Source organism: Solanum lycopersicum, chromosome 7 (assembly GCF_036512215.1).
Source record: "Solanum lycopersicum chromosome 7, SLM_r2.1".
In the NCBI taxonomy this organism is placed as follows: domain Eukaryota; kingdom Viridiplantae; phylum Streptophyta; class Magnoliopsida; order Solanales; family Solanaceae; genus Solanum; species Solanum lycopersicum.
The window spans coordinates 56166073-56184793 of record NC_090806.1 but is presented as its reverse complement, the minus strand read 5'-3'; the positions used below and the strand labels follow the sequence as shown (position 1 = coordinate 56184793).

At 34.5% G+C, this 18721-nt stretch overlaps 1 protein-coding gene and 1 long non-coding RNA gene across 7 annotated transcripts; both read left to right on the top strand.

Moving 5' to 3' along the window:
* Positions 1-5313: 5313 nt before the first annotated feature.
* Positions 5314-18474, top strand: LOC101254314 (O-fucosyltransferase 35). 6 transcript variants are annotated; one of them, XR_011210751.1, is made up of 10 exons: positions 5314-6282; positions 6896-7054; positions 7136-7208; positions 7296-7366; positions 7456-7544; positions 15848-15980; positions 16128-16360; positions 17048-17524; positions 17661-17926; positions 18016-18474. XR_011210751.1 is itself a non-coding variant. In XM_069286952.1 (9 exons), the coding sequence occupies exons 1-9, from the start codon at positions 5791-5793 to the stop codon at positions 17857-17859; spliced, it is 1926 nt and encodes a 641-aa protein (XP_069143053.1). In that variant the 5' UTR covers positions 5314-5790; the 3' UTR covers positions 17860-18474. The 6 variants fall into 6 exon arrangements, 2 of the variants coding, with proteins under 2 accessions (XP_069143053.1, XP_004243713.1); XR_011210750.1 differs by having other exon boundaries at positions 18010-18474; XR_011210749.1 differs by having other exon boundaries at positions 5314-6297.
* Positions 12385-12724, top strand: LOC112941836 (uncharacterized). The gene is made up of 2 exons (XR_003247481.2): positions 12385-12518; positions 12589-12724. It is a non-coding gene; the product is annotated as an uncharacterized lncRNA (long non-coding RNA).
* Positions 18475-18721: the final 247 nt, after the last annotated feature.

The window sequence follows — 18721 nt, the reverse complement described above, 5'->3', positions numbered from 1 at the left end:
TTGGACACTCGAGACATTTGACTAGTTTTTGATTTAATTGGAATTGTCAGAATACATGACATCAATTTATTGGTCTCGAAATTGATAAGAATGCCAAATAATTTCGACACATGGCATGAATTAAGTTCAAACTAAAATAAATATTGCACATTAAGATTCGAAAATATATATATATATATATATATCATGGCATGAATTAAGTTCAAACTAAAATTATCAAAATTTATATGAATTTATAGTTCACTTAGCCTAGAAGAATACCAATGGTAAACCATGAACGGTAATAATAATTGATCAGCTAGCAAATGTTCAATCTTTTAGTATTTGTTGACAGAATAAAGTCCCATTAATTGATTATTTAATTGATAAAAGAAATTAAATTTATATTCTCTTACGGCAAATAAAATATAAATTAGATTAGAATTAAATAATGAGCACCATTCTCTCTTATGACACTTAGGTTCCCATTTAACGAGTAGGTCAATGTAGATACCACATGGTTAATTGATTACTTGTTCAACATTACTGTTGGTTTTGTCTCTTTTTAGATAATTAAAAATTGTATTTTTTTTATAAAATAGACAAAATAATTATGATTGTGTCACGTGGCAGGCCATGCGGCTTAACATTGGGTAGGAAAATAAGACTTTCACACGCAATAAATAGGTTCAAATGAACTATTTTAAATTTTTCGTTAGAAATCTAATTAAGTCTCTTTTTTGGAGTTAACATAAAATAATAAAAATGAGAAAATGATTTCTTTAGCAAAAGGAGAAAAAAATAAGTACTGATATTTATTTTAGTCAGTTATATTTTCTTTATTCTTTAATATATTTTATTTTACTTCATCCTAATTTATCTCAATCATTCACATCATTATTTTAATTTTATTTTTCATAATATTCATCTAAATTATATATAAAGATTTTTATTTATACATCCAATATAAATAAATTAATATAATTCGACCCCACTTATTTCAATATCAAATTTCCCTTCATACCGTTAGTTGGAAAACAATTAACGGTGTTCATGTGAACACATAAGATTGTAGTTAGCTTTATATTACTTGTCATTTGCTGTAAACAGCTACACAATGATAATACATTACTTTACTAGTTCTTAGAAAATACTAGGATAGTGACCTTGATAACTCTTCTAGTTTTGGTAGTTATCTTTGAATTGAACTTGTTTGTTTTAATAAGTATTACTTTATTCTTAAAATGCTTCTATAAGTTCTTATAATTCGTATGTTTATATTATTGTAGTCACTAATATATATTTCATAAACTTCTAATATTTTAATGGTTTTTTTTGATCGGGAATAATTTTTATCGAATGAATCCTATTCTGTATGTATTTTAATTAATTTAATACTAATATTAAATACCAATAAAAAAAATAAAATAAAATTTTAATAGTTGTTTTATGTCAAGTGTTATATATCAAATTGTAAATTCTCCTTCCTTCAATCCTTTACGGTATTCAATTCAGTGTTTAATCTAAAGATTATTAATAAGTTAAAAGAATGACAAACGTATTATATTGATTGTTAATGTAATGAGTAAATTATATGATTCCTTATAAGATTTATGTAATTGAGTTAGAATTAAGAATTAATTTCACATATATAATATCAGTAGAGCCTGTCTCACTCAATATTAGGGTCCAAAAAATTAAAAAAATTTGCCCAATGGGTGTTATAACTTATGAACCAAAAGTTTAATTTGTCATTTTGATATTTACTATAAAATCTCATTAAATTAATACTCAGTTAGTTAATAATTTTTCTAAGATAATAATTAGGCTCCCATTAATATAATAAATTAATAATACTTAAAAAGTATAGATATATCTAAGAAAATTTAGTGAAATACGATTTTATTATGTACTGTTTTTGTTAAAATTTAAATTTAGTTGAAGCTCATCTTTAATTTTTCTCATTGCATTTAAAAGTTTCGATATTATCTTTTCTTATTGCAACATAAAATTGTGAAGATTTCTAGATGCAAGTGTTTCCTTACGCGTAACTTGTTCCAAATATATTTTATCATCTTTAACTTTATCATCAATATTGTTTTTTCAATGATATCTACAATTTATCCTAAGCTCTAAACCTCTGAATATGTATCATTTTCACTCATTCAATAGGTTATTAACGTTAATGTTATTGCGGTAACCTAAATCATTAGTAATGACCTCAAGTTCATGAATGACGTTCTTGCAAGTGGGTTCTTTCAAATTCATTGAAATTTCATCTGTGAACAATTTTTTGATGTCTAAATACTCTGTAAATTAATAAATATTATCAATTAAATAATACCTCTAAAAAAATAATATTTTCATATATTAATTTAGAGAAATTTTACAATATAGTTTATGAAATTTCATTCGGACATCTCAATATAATTAAAATAAACATTTTAAAAAATACTATGTACTAAAGTTGCATTGCTATATATATTCTTTGTTCTTGTTCTTTATTGTAGTTTCTCCCTAATGTTTCATTATTACGACTTTTGAGTTTTCAGTGAAAAACTTGAAAACGTCAGTATGTTGGCATGGATGCCTCGTGTTTTCGGTGGGATAGAATCAGAGGGGCATTTTCATTTTTACTCCCATGGTCCAATTTTAAGAGATTTAACTAATTTCAGGAATGAATTTGACACTTTATCATGAAAATAATATATTTACTATAAAATAAGGTGGTAATTTTTATTTAAATGTAGATACATGAGTACTATGTGACATAATTCATATAAGACACCACATATGATACAAATTGTCATATAAGATGTGTGTATCTATTTGTTTAATTTGATATAAATTTAAGTATCTACCTATATACATTCAAAGTTAAAGGATATAAATATAAAATAAGGCTAAAGTTAAACGATATATTTATATATTATGTGATAATTATTTTTTGAATGAATAAATCCCTAAATGTTATTTAATTTTACTTAAAAGTGAGGATGATAATTCTTTTAAGTGTATTAACGGGTCGTTTGACTATAAGAATAAATAGTTTTGGATAAAAGAATAATCGTGGAATAAAATTTGGTGTTTTGCCTGGTTGTCATGTTTGGAATAATCTATCTCATCATTTATATGATAGTGATGAGATAAGTTATCTCACATACATGGTGGAATAAGTTATCCCAAGATAATTAATTTTGAGATAATTTTTTTCCAACAAAACGACTAGGGTTGGAGCCAACGTTATGTTAGAGGGTTCATCCGATCCCCTCGACAGAAAATATTACTATTTATACATAGTTAAAGTTATTATATATATATATATATTAAATTCGAACCCCATCATTTAGTTTGAGTATTTAATTCTTCAAATTCTGAATCTCTTTATTAAAAATCATTGCTTCATCCCTGCAAACAATCCCTAAGGGATCGTTTAGTACACTACATTAAAATATTTGGTCCATATATTATGTATACTAATTATTTAGTACTATGTTTGGTAGAATTTTTGGCCTATGTATAACTAATACATGACTTAGTTATACCTCATACATGGTATTATAGGAAGTATTACTAATACCTTCATTTGAAGGTATTAAGAGAAAAAACATAAAGTCACCACTGAAGTTGTTACGTATTTTTATAAAGACACTTTAACTTAGAAAGTGTTCTATCACCTCACAAAACTTTTTAATATCTTTGTAAATGAGTCATTTTGACTCATTCCTTCATCTGGGTTGACGCGCGTGATGCTCGCTCTTTTCAACCTGTTTAGCCCAATCCGTTTCTTTACTAAAGTAGAAAATCTTTTTTTCTTTGTTATTTTTCAACTTTCCATTCTTGATATTTTCTTCTCTCTCTGTCAAGATTCTTGGAAGAACAAGAAAATGAATTTGATATTTTCGATCAAAATCTAATCACAAGATTTATGAGGGTATCCCACCCCCATACAACAGGATTAAGAGGATGATTATTCTTGATGCTTAAAAGGTATTGAGGTTCCAAGCTGCACACAAGTAAGAGAAAGAAGAGAGCCAAACTTCTCTTGGGGAAGCTTTCATCAGAGGTTGGATGGAGCCATTTCGATAAAATCAAGGAACTCGAGAATAAGAGGAAGAGGAAGGAGAGAGCTCAGGTAGCATAAGATAGGAGAAAGAAGATCGATGAATCATCTTAATCCCAATCTTTTTCTTTATTACATTGTCTTTCTGAGTAGTGTATTTTCAATTTAGCATTGTTTTTCCAACTCTTTTATCCTTCATTATTTTCTGTAATGAAATTGAATCTGAAACTTTAAGTAATCCAGAAGAAAAAAAAGCTTTCTACTGAAAATTAAAAGAGAAAACGAACTCTTATCGTATTGCGTTTCGGAAAGATGATGAATTCGTCAAAGAGAGTATCAATGTTGATCTTGTTTTGGAAAAAATAAAGAAGATGAGATCATGAAAAGTGGGCTATGAATGACTCTTTTGAGTTTTAATTTGGGAAGATGATGTAAATTAATAAAATAATTAATGATAGAGAAATAAAGTGACACTTTTAAACTGGTTAATGACATTTAAAACATTACATCACGCTCCTCATGTGCGTGGTCACAACACAGAATAAAGAATGGGTCAAAATGACCCATTTACAAAGATATTAAAAAGTTTTGTGGGGTAATAGGACACTTCCAAAATTAAGACGTCTTTATGAAAATACGGGAGAACTTCAGTGGCGAGTTTATATCTTTTCTCAAGGTATTAATAATACATATGATATAATACCATGAAATAAGTCCATGTAAAGACAAAATATCCATCAAATCATTTTAATTATTTTATTTATTTTCTTGATTTATGTGTTTATATTTGTACTAGTAAAATATTTAAATAAATTATTTGACAAATTATTTAGAGAGAGTTGCGTGTTACTAAATAAATCCAACACAAATTAATACAATATTTGAAATGTGAGTTGTTTAATATTAAAAAATTATTTGTTCTAATTATTTGTGTTCTGAACAATTTATAAAATTGCATACATATTACAATTTTTACGTGTAAATATAGATAGTTTATTCAATTTTACTATTATTTACCGACTTTTCAATTGTAAAAGTTATCAGTTTATCGATTCTTTTTTAAAAAAATTAAAAGTTAACATCTTGTAAGTGATCAATTTACTAAGATGACAATTATTTGTTCTTAAGTAATTTAAGTGAAAAAAGAGTAAAAATGACAAAAGAAATTGTTTTTTTCATAGTTAGTTAAAAGACCATAAAAAATAATATTAGTGGACAATTATTTACCTTAATCTAATTACATAATAATTAAGAGATATAATTGAAAAAGAGATTTTTTATAAAATTTTAATCCAATAAAAAAAAACAATAAGTCAAATCCTTAATAACCCCTAGGATATGCAATAAGTTTATTACAACAGAATAAGTGAAGTAAAGTGTAAAAAAAAACATTGGTAGGGATGCTGTGAATTTGAATTAGTCAAAAAAGAGAGATAAAGAATCGTCCAAACAAGGTGTAAGAAAACGAGTGAGGGGATGCTGATGTATTCATTCCTCCGCGTGTACAGGTAGTTGAAAATGGCGGCTCCGGTAGGCAACTTTCCATGGGCTGAACAATTTAAAACTTGTAACAATGATTGAACTCTCCCTTCCTTTTTACTCTATGCTCCATCTCTTCCACTTTCTCTGCATTAATGCCTAATCATCTTCAATAATATCACTTCACCCATCTGGATCCTGACCAATCTATACCAATTACCACGTACAACTATAGTTAATGTATTCAAATTCTTGTTAATTAATACGAAATGGGTCATCATCATAACAACCATCATAGCCATCACCACTCCACCGCCACTGATGGCGTTCCACAGAGGGTCAATAGTCCACGATTTTCTGGACCAATGACTCGAAGAGCTCATTCTTTTAAGAGAACCAATAATACTAACCAAAACGCCCAAAATACTGGTGGTGGTAGTAGTAATAGTACTGCTACTTTGAATACTCATCATGAGATTGATGTACCGCTTAACTCACCCAGATCTGAAACTAATGCGAATATTGCTGATGAGTATGAGATTTTAGGAGAAAAGAAGCACACCCATTTGAGTAATGTCATCCAAAGGGTGCATTTGAGGAAAAAGTTGGAATCTTTGACTGTCGATTTTGGGTTTGGATTGGAATTGAAAGGAAGGAAGAAGTTGGGGCACTGGATGTTCTTGGTGTTTTGTGGGTTCTGCTTGTTTATGGGTGTGCTCAAGTTTTGTGCATATGGATGGTTTGGATCTGCTATTGAAAGAGTTGCGTACAGTCAGGTTATTTTTTAGTTCTGGAAATGGAATTTTTCACTCCTCATTTGTTTTTGCTTCAAAATTTGGTTTGTTTTTGGTTGTTTTCCAAGATCAATTGGAGCTCAATATTTAAGACGTAGTTTTGAATGATTAAATATTAACTGTAACACTTTCTGTTCTTCGGAGGTATTTGCTTCTCAGTAGTGGTCAACTTTTTTTTTTTGCTATTAATAGTATGCTTGCCTGTAGTAAACCTTCAATCTAGTTGGTTGTTCACATGATATGGTCCTGAATATATCCATTAAATGATTTCTACTGATTTTCACAACAAAGACAGTGGGGATGCGGCACAACAGTGTGTATTGTCTTTGATGCAACTATCAGGCTATAGGTGAAGCATGTAAACTAAAACATATGTTACATAGAGAACGAAGGAAGATGATGAGATAGGCAGATAGATAGCCTTGGGTTGTGTTATATTTTAATCACGAGTTTCTTTGTTAGCCAGGTCTCTGTTTTGAAAATACAAACTAATGATTTTGCTGTTCTGCTTTCTACTAATATCAAGACTAGTTGCATCAGTAAAGTTATGTTTCTTCAAATGTTCAACATTGCCCAACAGGATTCATATGACTCACTGGTCAGTCTAAGGGATCAGAGCACTCATACCTATAGACATATGGATGGAGATACCAAACATAGTGGAGAACGGAATCATTTGGAACAGACTCTAAGTATGGTTGCATCGGGTGTTGTTGGTAACCAGAATAACATGCTAGATGTAAGTTCTATCACAAATCTTCCAGCTTGTTAACTAAAGGAAGTATCACATCTAAATGTTGTTCTCTTTTTCCCTTTTCAGTATTCAGAAATATGGTTGCATCCTAATAGTGAAAATTTCACTCAGTGCATTGAGCGGACAAAGAGTCAGAAACGTAAACACCTGAACAACTGAAATTCATTTTTATTCAGCCTATTAACTGTTTTTGCCTTATCCTCATCCGTTTTGCTTTCTTTGGCAGTTGTAGATGCAAAGACAAATGGTTACCTTCTGATAAATGCAAATGGTGGCTTAAATCAGATGAGATTTGGGGTCTGGTTGTTATAGGTTTCATGCTTCAGTTCCTTTTATTAAAGATTCCTATTATCTCCATCTGATAAACAAATAATTCTAGAATGCAGATCTGTGATATGGTAGCTGTTGCTAAAATCATGAAGGCAACACTTGTACTTCCTTCCCTTGATCATACATCCTACTGGGCAGATGAAAGGTGCTCTGCTTTTACCACTTCATTGAAATCATATTCATTATGAAATGGTTATTTTGATAGGCAAACGTTATGGAAGATACCCACCACCCACAGCACATACTTTAGTTAGTTTGAATAACCAAAATTACATGTATCATGTGTGTTGGATTGTTTCTCACCCTAGTGGTTTCTTGTTGATCCTTTTGTGTAATGTGTACTGACTGCACCCTACTTAGCTGACCCATTCTGGTATAAAACTTATAAAGATCATTAGCCATATGTAGAGCTCAAAACTATAAGATATGGGGCCCTTGTGAATGGACAAGAAGTCTAGCATCAATGAACAACATAGAGTCCTAAGTTTAGGACTGTGGTTACAGGTGCTTCTACTTATGAAGTTCACAGTCTCATATGTCTGGAGCAGAATGAGAATCCTGGGATTCTACCGTAAATAGATGACCTTTGGCAAGTGCATTAGTTGATGTTGAAGGGGAAGCTTTAATCTTTAGATGATTCTTAGTTTGTCGTATACATGGTTGATGGTGGTCCCGTGTTGAAGCACTTATGTGCTAACAAGTTCATGCTTCTAGCTTTGAGAGAAACTTTCATGATATACCTGGGAGAAGAGAAGAAAAACAATTAAGTGAAGGAAAAAAATCTATCGAAAGTATAAATGGTGTATTTAGGAGAGTCATTACATAAGACTTGAAGTTTGTCAAAAAGACTTGAAGTTTGTTCCACTGTTCTCAAAGTAATCATTGAAGGTGAAATGAGGTAGAATGGGTGAATCCACCGTCTGATGGTCTTTAAGAGAGTCATGTTAGGTTAAAGACAAAGCGGTAGTCATTCTTTTCTGTGATTTTATGACCAATAAACAAGGGAGGTTAATGTTCTTCAAGGCTCAAGGCCACAATGTTATCTGAGTTTGCAGTTACATTACCAATTATTGACTGCGGATGCTATTCTTTATGGAACCTTTTCTTGATATACGTTACACAATTATGCTCACGATAAGAGAAAGAGTGTCTTGTTACTTGATGAATGGAAGCATGTCTCCAGGGCTGAGACTGATAAATCAGTTTAGGATGCATGTTGAGAATCTAGCGTTAGATGGCATGATTTATGAAGGGTGCAATGATGGAAAAATCCTCCCTCAAAGGATGATGGTGATGAACGAGCCTAATACTCAATTTTCTTACAGGTTTATTAGCCTAGAAATCAGTTGGCTAGTAGTGATGACACTTCAGGTTCCGGAAACTTAAAACATAAGTTGTAAGAAAGAAATGTTAACTTAGGCATCACAATTTCGATTTTGGAGGATCTCCTTTAAGGTACAAGACGTTGAGGCAGTTGAAAGAGTCTCGTCATTGGGCTGCTACTTTTCTCTTTTTGTTGGGTAACAATTGTGTGTGCAATATGCTATTGAGAAATCTTCCCAGTATACCATATGGGAAGCCACTTAACACAATATGATAGTAGTGTATTTAAATTCCACTGCTGCCCATATTAGGTTTTTATATCCAATTCTTAAATTGAAATTCCATTGTATACCACCATCATAGGAAAAACGCTAATTCCTACCTTTTTAAAGGGATTTTGTTTTAATTATACCCTCTGGTCCAATTTCAACCATTTATACCATCAATTTCTCTCTACTCATAAAAGACTTTACTCACAACAAAATCGGTTAAATTCAAACCCAGTTTCCCTATATCTCTTAAATATTTCACACAAAAAAAATCGAAAGGACGTACGTTCCCCAATTTTTGACTCTTCATTCAGTATTCAAATCAGCTCTACTATATTCAGATAAAGCTATTATCAAAACAACCCCATTCAAATAAAAATTACAATATAACAAACCGAACTTACCAGTACTCAAATAAAATTTACAATATAACAAACCAAACTTACCAGTACTCAAATACTTCTCTTTCCCACATTCTCTTCTACATGCATTATATATGGCGGTTCTATTTTCTTCTTGAAGCAATTCCGATTCCTCCATGGAAAATTTTAAATGACAGATTGTTTGTTCTACACAAAAAGAATGGCGCAGAACACAATGTATGAAAAAACTATCACCTAATAGATGAAAAGTCTGATTGTGGATAAAATAGATAGAGTAAGATGTAGCCCCACGGGAGCAACTTGTCTAGAAAAACCTACAAATGCATCCTACCAATGCAGAATTGGCTAAAATAGGGGATAATGGGGAAATCTGTCCATATATGGGATAGCTACTATTTGAGGATAGGTTTTAAACTTGTAAGATAACTTCTAACATTATTATTATCACAACAACATACACAGTGTTATCCCACCAGTGGGGTCTTGGGAGAGTTGTGTGTATGCAAACTTTACCCCCTACCTTGGAAGATAGAGAGGTTTGTTTTTGATAGAAAGTAAACACATTTACAAAGCAGTTCAAATGACTAAATCAGTGGGAGTGAAGAAGCCAGAAAAAATGCTAAAGAACGCATGACAAAGCATCCTTAAGAAGGATTCTTCACTACAACAACAACAACAAACCCAATGAAAATCTCATAAAGTGGGTACGGAGATGGTAAGAGTATATGCAGCAGACCTTACAACTACCTCTCTAAGGGAGAGAGACTATTTCCAAATAATCCTCATTTCAAGCAAATCAAAGTAGTAATTAAAAAGAAAACATGATAGATAATCACAAAGTAGTGCAGAGCATATATGCAAGGAACTGTTACAAACAACAAGGTGCAGTCACCTAAACACAGTAAACTACAGATGATGATCAAAAATCCAAAATCAAAGACTACATGAATATGCTAATACTACTAATCGACACAGAGCTCCGAACCCCCAATTAGATAGAGACAAGAACATGCTAGTAATTAACTGCCTAACTAACCCTCTACCCTAATCCGTGTTCTCCATAATCTCCTATCTAAGATCATGTCCTCGGGGCGTGTCATGTCATTTCAAATCACCTCTCCCTAAAACTTTTTTGGCTTAACTCTACTTCTCACGTAACCATTCCTAGCTAATCTCTCACACCTCCATATTGGGGCATTCATGCTTCTCATCTTCACATGACCGAACCATCTCAGCCTCACTTCCCACATATTGTCCTTCATCGACACCACTCCTACCCTGTCCCTCTCCTAGTATGCCCATACATCCTTCTCAACCTTCCATTTCCACAATTTTATCTTCTAGACACGAGAGTTCTTCACTGACCAACAATTCGCTCCGTACAGTATAGCCAGTCTAACCACCGCTTTTTAGATTCTTTGAGCTTTGGTGACACATTCTTATCACACAAGACTCCTCATTAGATTTAATTTGTTGTTTCCAACCTTAAGCTTAACATTATCTCCGCCGCTAGTCTTGTTGATTAGAACTATGTCATTTGCAAATGACATACAACATGTCACCTCACCTTGGATTCGTTGAGTCAATTCATCCATCGCCAAGAAATAAAAATGGTCTAAGAGATGATCCCTTGTGCAAGATCACAACTAGAAAGTGTTCTAAGTCCACAGCTACTGTTCATATCTAGGTCGTGGCTCCAGCACATGCCCTTAATCTCCATAGGGATCCCTTTAGCCTCCGGGTGTAGACAAGGTGATCCCATGTCACCATTCCTATTCATCTTAGCTATTGAAGGTTTTAATCACATGCTTAAAATAGCCAAAAGAAGGTGGATCAGAGGCTTTGGTTCTCAGACTAAGAAGGGCAGTGCTATGGAGATCAGTCCCCTTTTTTATGTAGATGACTCACTTGTCTTCTGTGATGCATACACAGATCAAGTCAGACATGTAAGGGTTATCTTAGCAATTTTCGAAGGCATTTTTAGAGTTACATGTCAACTGGCACAAGAGTTTTATATTCCCTGTTAACCAAGTGAATAATTCAGAACTCTTTGCTGAGACTCTGGGATGTCAGATAGCATCACTACCTACCAAATAGCTTGGGATGCCATTGGATGCAAAAAATAAAGAGCTTGAAATATGGAGTGAAATACTGGGGAAGTGTGATAAGAAACTAGCGAGGTGGACGAGCCAATACCTATCACTGTGGTGGTGGTGGTGGTGGTGGGGAGGGGGGGGGGTTGGTAGGTTGATCCTTGTCAAATATGTGATGGATGCTTTTCCTACATACATGATGAGCTTGTTTCTAATACGAAAAAGCATTGAGAAAAGATTAACAGATTATGGAGGTCCTTCTTATGGCAAGGAAATAAGGAGAAAAGAGTTTATAATCTGATTAAGTGGGATTCACTAGACACTAAAGAGAAATCAAGAGGGCTTGCCATGAAATATATCAGCATACAGAGTGAATGCTTACTTCGAAAATCGCTTTGGAGGTTTTGCACAATGATATGGCTTTGTGGAGAAGGTTTATTGAAGATAAATATGGTTTGCAAAGCTAGTGGACCACTGAGAAGGTCATGGGCACCTTTGGATGCAGTGTTGGGAAGACCATCAGGAGGTTGTTGCATTAGTTTTACAACAACATTTCTTTCCAAGTGGGTAATGGAATGAGAGTTGATTTCTGGAGTGAGCATTGGGTAGGGGAAGATAACTTGAAAAGTCTTTTCCCCCCATCTTTGCATTCTGGTCTCACAAAGGAATACCTCAGTCTCAGGTGTGGAGTCCCCAGAGTTGGAATTTGATCTTTAGAAGAGCAGTGGAAGATTGGGAAGTGACAAAGATTGTTAGACTTCTCCATGTTTTGAGTAGTTTCTCAGGTATTGCGACTAATGTAGACAATCCTATTTGGTCACTACACAATAAAGGAGCCTTCACAGTGAAGTCATGCTACTGGTGGAGGGATAATAGTCAAGTCAACACAGAATTATAGGTTCAGAAACTAATTTGGAAGGTTAAAAGTCCATTAAAAGTAGCTTATTTTAATTGGTTCGTGGTAATACTAGAATGCCTAACACATGAAGTGTAACAAGGGAGCGGTTTCCAGATTTGCTCAAGGTGTTAAATGTGCAATCAACAAGCAAAGGTAAATAATCATCTATTTCTTCATTACAAAGCCACTACAAATCTATGGAACATGTTCCTCTGTATCGTAGGAGTCAGTTGGGTAAGGCCTAAGTCTATTATGGATTTGCTCAACTGCTGGAATGATATTGGCAGCAGAGAAGCCAATGAAGATTGTTGGAGATTCATGCCAGCTTGTGAGTGATGGACATTGTGGAAGGAGAGAAATTCAAGATGTTTTGAAGGCAAAGGGACCAACAGCCAGGTGACTAGAATCCAACGACTTAGTTTACTTTATTTTTGGTGTAAACAGGATACGGTAGGGCATATAATAGACATAGTTGACTTCAAGGGACAAAGTGCACACGCCATGTGTGGATTGTAAAATGATCCTCATCATTAATTGTTGATGAGTTATTTGTGAATACAAAAGTTACCGTTACTTAAAAAAAAACTCCCCTTAGAACTTTGTCATAAGCCTTTTCTAGATAGATGAACACCATGTGAAGGGCCCTCTTCCTCTCGCTATATTCTATACTAGCCTCCTAACCAGATGAATAACTTCTGTAGTTGAACACTCCGACATGAATCCGAGCTGGTTCTCGAAAATAGACACACTCCTCTTCACCCTCATCTCTCTCCCTCTCTCTAACTTTCATAACAACTTGATGCCCTTATGGTTGTTGCAATTCTGAATGTCACTTCTGTTATTGTACAACGGGATAATCATACTCCACTTGCATTTTTATGGAATCTTTACCGTCTGCAAAGCAAGTGATTTTAAACAACTAGTCAACCATTCCATACTTGTCGTGTTTGTGCTCATCCAAAATTCCATCGGAATCTCGTCAGGCCCAACCTCTCTCCCCCTACGCATCCAAATGAATAACATCTTTAACCTCCTCAATCTTTATACACTTAAAATACCCAAAACCACATCACCTTCCGAAGTGCTCCAATCTCCTTCCCCTTTTCATTCAATAGTTTATGGAATAAAAGTGTCTTCTTCGTCTAATAAGTGCCTCATCTACTAATACTTTTCCATCTTCATCTTGATGCACTTCACTTGGTTCAGGTCTCGATTCCTTCTCTCTCTCATCTTAGCTATCCTATAAAGCTTCTTATCTCCGCTTTTGTCCTCTAGTTCTACACATAAACATTCAGAAGTTGCTACTTTTTCACCGTAACTGCTACCTTTTCCTCCTTCCACACCATCTTATACCCTTCCTATTCTTCTTCTCCTCCTCATCCTTACTCTCCACCAACTTCGCATATGCCACCTTCTTGACTTCCACTTTTCCTTGGATGTCCCCATTCCACCACCAATCCCCTCGATACCCACCAAAGTTACCTCTCAAGACTCCCAGCCGGTCCCAACATATTTTTAACTGAGGTGTAGTTATTGTATGGCGTAGCTCAGGGTTTAACTCACTTCGGCAAAGGTAGAGGTTTTGAATCTTAGTCACAAGTTCGTACCCTACGCAAGATGAACTAAGCCTAGTATTTGAGTTTAAAAGGGTAGAGGGACAGACCCATCATTCTCGAGTTCGAAGGTTGTGTCGATCCTAGGATTTTGGCTCCAAACGGATTTTTGGGTATCAAATAAAAAAGAAAGAAAGATAGAGTAAGGTCAATTTTACGGAAGAAATAAGATCAGGAAACAGAAAATGAGAATATAACAAATATTGAAGAAAAGCAGAAAAGAAAGGGAAAGAAAAGAGGAAGAGTCACCTTCTCAAAAAAGAAAAGAAAAGGAAGATTCATAAGATGGGGAAATATATGATGTTCTTCGTCAAAAGAGCTGGTGGGTCCCTCCAGAATTTTGAGTCTTAGGTACAACGAGCACATCCAATCATCTCTTAAGATTGTGGAGGCATCTTTAGCCACATGGAGACTTCTTAAAAAGTTATGTGAGAGAAATAGTGACACCAAAATGAAGCTCATTTTCACTTGCCTGCGCATATTTAAATAGGTTGAGTGAGTGATGATGATAATGGGTGAAATTTGGGTTCAACCCATATTCAAATTGCGCCAAAATTGGTCACTCATGGGTCTGAGTTGTCTACGGCTAAATCACTCACTGCTGCATAGGTAACTAGTTAAGATTTAATTAATGTGTCACTCTTGAGATTTTTGAGGCCTTTTTTTTAGTTGTTTTCCCGAGTTTGATTCAGTCAGTACTTTTTGAGAAGTCTTTTCTTTAACTTCAAAAATAGTTTGCACTGGCATATTGTAGGAAATATATGTCATCATTAGCTCTTCGAGGATACATACATGTTCACGTGCAGTACTCCACCTTCTGAAGCAATTACCTGTAGCTTTTTGCTAGCATCAAGTTTGAAAATTGTATAGAAATACTAACAATATATATTATTTTAAAACGTTTAGCTATTTGGTGACCCTTCAAGGTTATAATATTACTAATTTGATAGTAGCATTACACTGATGTACCTTCATCGGATATATTTTAGTTGTTAACGTGCTACTTATAGGATAAGTTTATTATCAAGGTTTCGATATTAACAAAAATAATGCTCAAATTCATATCTGGTGATGTATAAAATCTAACAACAGAAGTTTCACAACCCCTATATAAAATGGTACAATCTTACCCAACCATTTATAAACCTAATTTTATCCCGCTTAAATATGGGTGGGTTGGATTATGACTGTTTTTGCTCAACCTGTTTTCTTCCCGCCCATTTGCCACCACCATACATGAATAACAGAGTTGCAGCAGATTTAGAGAGGTGCTAGTGCCGTAAACATTGGTCATCTTAACTTATGAAGCATAAAAACCATCTGCAGCCTACTTCAACCCTCATTGGAGTGGCCAAAGCTACAAAATATAAAAGGCTTGGGTATAGTGTTCTAAACTTGGCGAATCAGTGGTAATGAAAACATGCAGCTATTGATTTACTAGATATTAATAAATCCAAATGACAGTGTTTGCAGTCAAAGATTGGGCCATTTTTTATCTTCTTGAAGATTGCTTTTATCTTCTTTTCATCTTTCCTTTCTTTGTGTAAAGCATGTGAAATATTTTGTTCTGGGGTTCCCACTGAGACTTGAACCAAGAACTTTTACTTCCATCTAACCGTTTATCACCTCATCTAAAAACACAAACGGGTAGATGCGACAGAATTTGATTTATCTATTTATGCGAACATCGTCCACCCCACCCCCTCCCCAATGCCAATCAGCAACAATAGAATAAGCAAGAGGCTCGTGATTGTTTTATTCACGAATGCTTTGCATCTATATACTCTTGTTCGATTTAAGTGATAACTCTAGATGTTTTTTTCATTGACTTGGCTCCCCTTGATCTCTACCTTTGTTTCCTAAATGCAGTGGCTTCAAAGATCTTTTCGATTGGCAGCATTTTATTGAAACTCTAAAGGATGACATCCACATTGTCGAGACATTACCACCAGAATTTGCTGGAACTGAGCCTTTTAACAAAACACCTATATCCTGGTCTAAGGTGAAGTACTTAACTGATTTATATGGGTATTTTTTATATTGATTGTGAGTACTCCTTTGAGTGAAGTATGAAACTAACAACAGATTCCACATGTTTTGGCATGGTGATGAGTATCCTGCCATACTTACATGATTCTTATTTGATCAGGTTAGTTACTATAAATCAGAGGTCCTCCCTCTGCTGAAGCAGCACAAAGTAATGTATATTACTCACACTGATTCTCGGATAGCCAACAATGGGATACCCAATTCTATTCAGAAGCTGAGATGCCGTGTAAATTACCAAGCGTTGAAATACTCGGCCCCCATTGAAACTTTGGGAAGAATTTTGGTTTCGAGAATGCGACAAGATGGCAATCCTTATCTTGCTTTGCATTTAAGGTCAGTCGCAGCCTCTTTCTCTCATAGCTGTTAGAGCTATAGTGACATACAACTCTATTGTTGTTTGTGTCATTGCTTTTGATTGATGCTAGGATTATAAAATGAAACAGTGCGAGTCAAACATCTCTTAGGATAAAAAAGAGGAGGAAAAATTCTGGATGCCACTTTTCATTTGAAGGATCAGGCCAGTTGATGTACCAGACATGCCATTCATTATGTTAGCTTAGTTTGATTCTTCATTTGAATCAAAATACATTAAGAAATGGCTACTAGACCACGTCATGCCTGCATCATTACGCTTATGTTAGCTCTCTGTATATCACTGTAATTGAACTAGGTGACAAAATTATCTAAGAAAGTTATGTAACTTTGAGGTCATTATTTTTGCAGGATTAGTATTCATACTTTGATGCTTTAATTGGTCACAGTTATCTTAGTTTTACTTCTATCTTAAATAGGACCATTGCACTATTAAAGCAATGGCTTTGACTGAACTTCTTTTTGTAGCTGCAGAGTTGTAATATCAGATAAATGTAGTTCAGTTTGTTTCTCAATTATTTTGATGGATATAAAGTCATGTGGATGATACATTGCACAAATTATAATGCTGATGTCTTATCTTAGCAGTCTGTTAAAACTGTTGTTCTTAATCCTTTTCACATAAGCAGTTTATGATGCTACTTGCAGATACGAGAAGGATATGCTTGCTTTTACAGGCTGCAGTCATAATTTGACAGCAGAAGAGGATGAAGAACTCCGTAGCATGCGTTATGAGGTTGGCCATTGGAAGGAAAAGGAGATCGATGGTGCAGAAAGAAGAAAGCTTGGTGGTTGCCCGTTGACCCCCAGGGAGACTGCCCTTCTGCTTAAGGGGCTGGGATTTCCACCCAGTACAAGGATTTACTTGGTGGCTGGTGAAGCATATGGGAATGGAAGCATGCAACCTCTTCTGGAGAATTTCCCAAACATCTTTTCCCATTCAACTCTTTCAACAGAGGAGGAATTGAACCCTTTCAAGAATCACCAAAACATGTTGGCTGGTTTGGACTATGTTGTTGCTCTTCAGAGTAATGTTTTCGTTTACACATATGATGGAAATATGGCCAAGGCAGTCCAAGGTCATAGGCGCTTTGAGAACTTCAAGAAGACTATTAATCCGGACAGGTAATTATTCTTGCCATCTGCCTATTCCATTGTTCTCTGGCTAGTCAGATTTTCTGTTAAACTATGAGAATGCAATTTTCCCAAATCAAAGCACTTCCGTCAGCCTAACTTTTGGAATCTAACAATCCTTTTGCAGGATGAATTTTGTGAAGCTAGTTGATGAACTCGATGATGGTATGATCTCGTGGAAGAAATTCAGCTCCAAAGTAAAAAAGCTTCACGAGACTCGTTCTGGGGCTCCTTATATGAGAGAGCCAGGTGAATTCCCGAAGCTGGAAGAAAGCTTTTATGCTAATTCCCTTCCTGGCTGTATATGTGAGAAAACCCACAGATAGCAAAGTTTGAACACAAAGTACGTAGTCTCTTGATCCCGTTGGAGTTCAGCTTGGGACATTATGGGAGGTATTGTCATGCATATATTCTAAGAGCATGTTGATTGAGTCTCTACTAAAGAATTCATCTCATTGGGACTTCTCCCTGTTTAGAAACAGGTGACTTGTATATATGCAGACCATCAAGGTCAAATTCAGCATTTTGCTGCTGGTGCAGAGTCAAGTATACCGTTCATCCATACAAAGACATTAGTCCTTTTGTTAATTGGACATTTTACACGATAATTTATTGGCAAGGAGGATGGTGCTGCCAATATCTACATACGGCAGTGTATGCACCCTGCAGAGCCAAATGATAAGTTTTGTTGGTGGTTGATATAGAATGTATTGTTTCTTGAGATACACATGACCAAAATTACATTGTTAATCACATTTTTTTCTGGCCTCCTTTCTATTGAATTGCTTGAGATGAGCTTAAATGCAGTGACATTGTCATTGAAGATTCATCTTCACTTAGCTGACTCTTAACTTGTGTGAGAGTGAGAGTGAGACTGAATTGTTTCTGTTGAATAGCCATACTTGTAAAAGTTATCAGATTGAAATTCTTTTGACTGTCTTCATGTTTTTTCACTCTTCCATTGCTGCAAAACTTGATTCTTTTGACAGTCTTTATGATTTTTTTCACTCTGAAATGTGTTGTACAACTCCAGTTGTATGTGAATTCTTGCAACATGTTTACGGTGATAGTGATACTGCCAAATACATATGGAATACTTTTGGTCACTCCCTTGGAATTAATCCAAGGGGGAGATGTTAAAAGAATTTTCAATACTTGGTGGAACTTAAGCACCACCAACAGTGCACA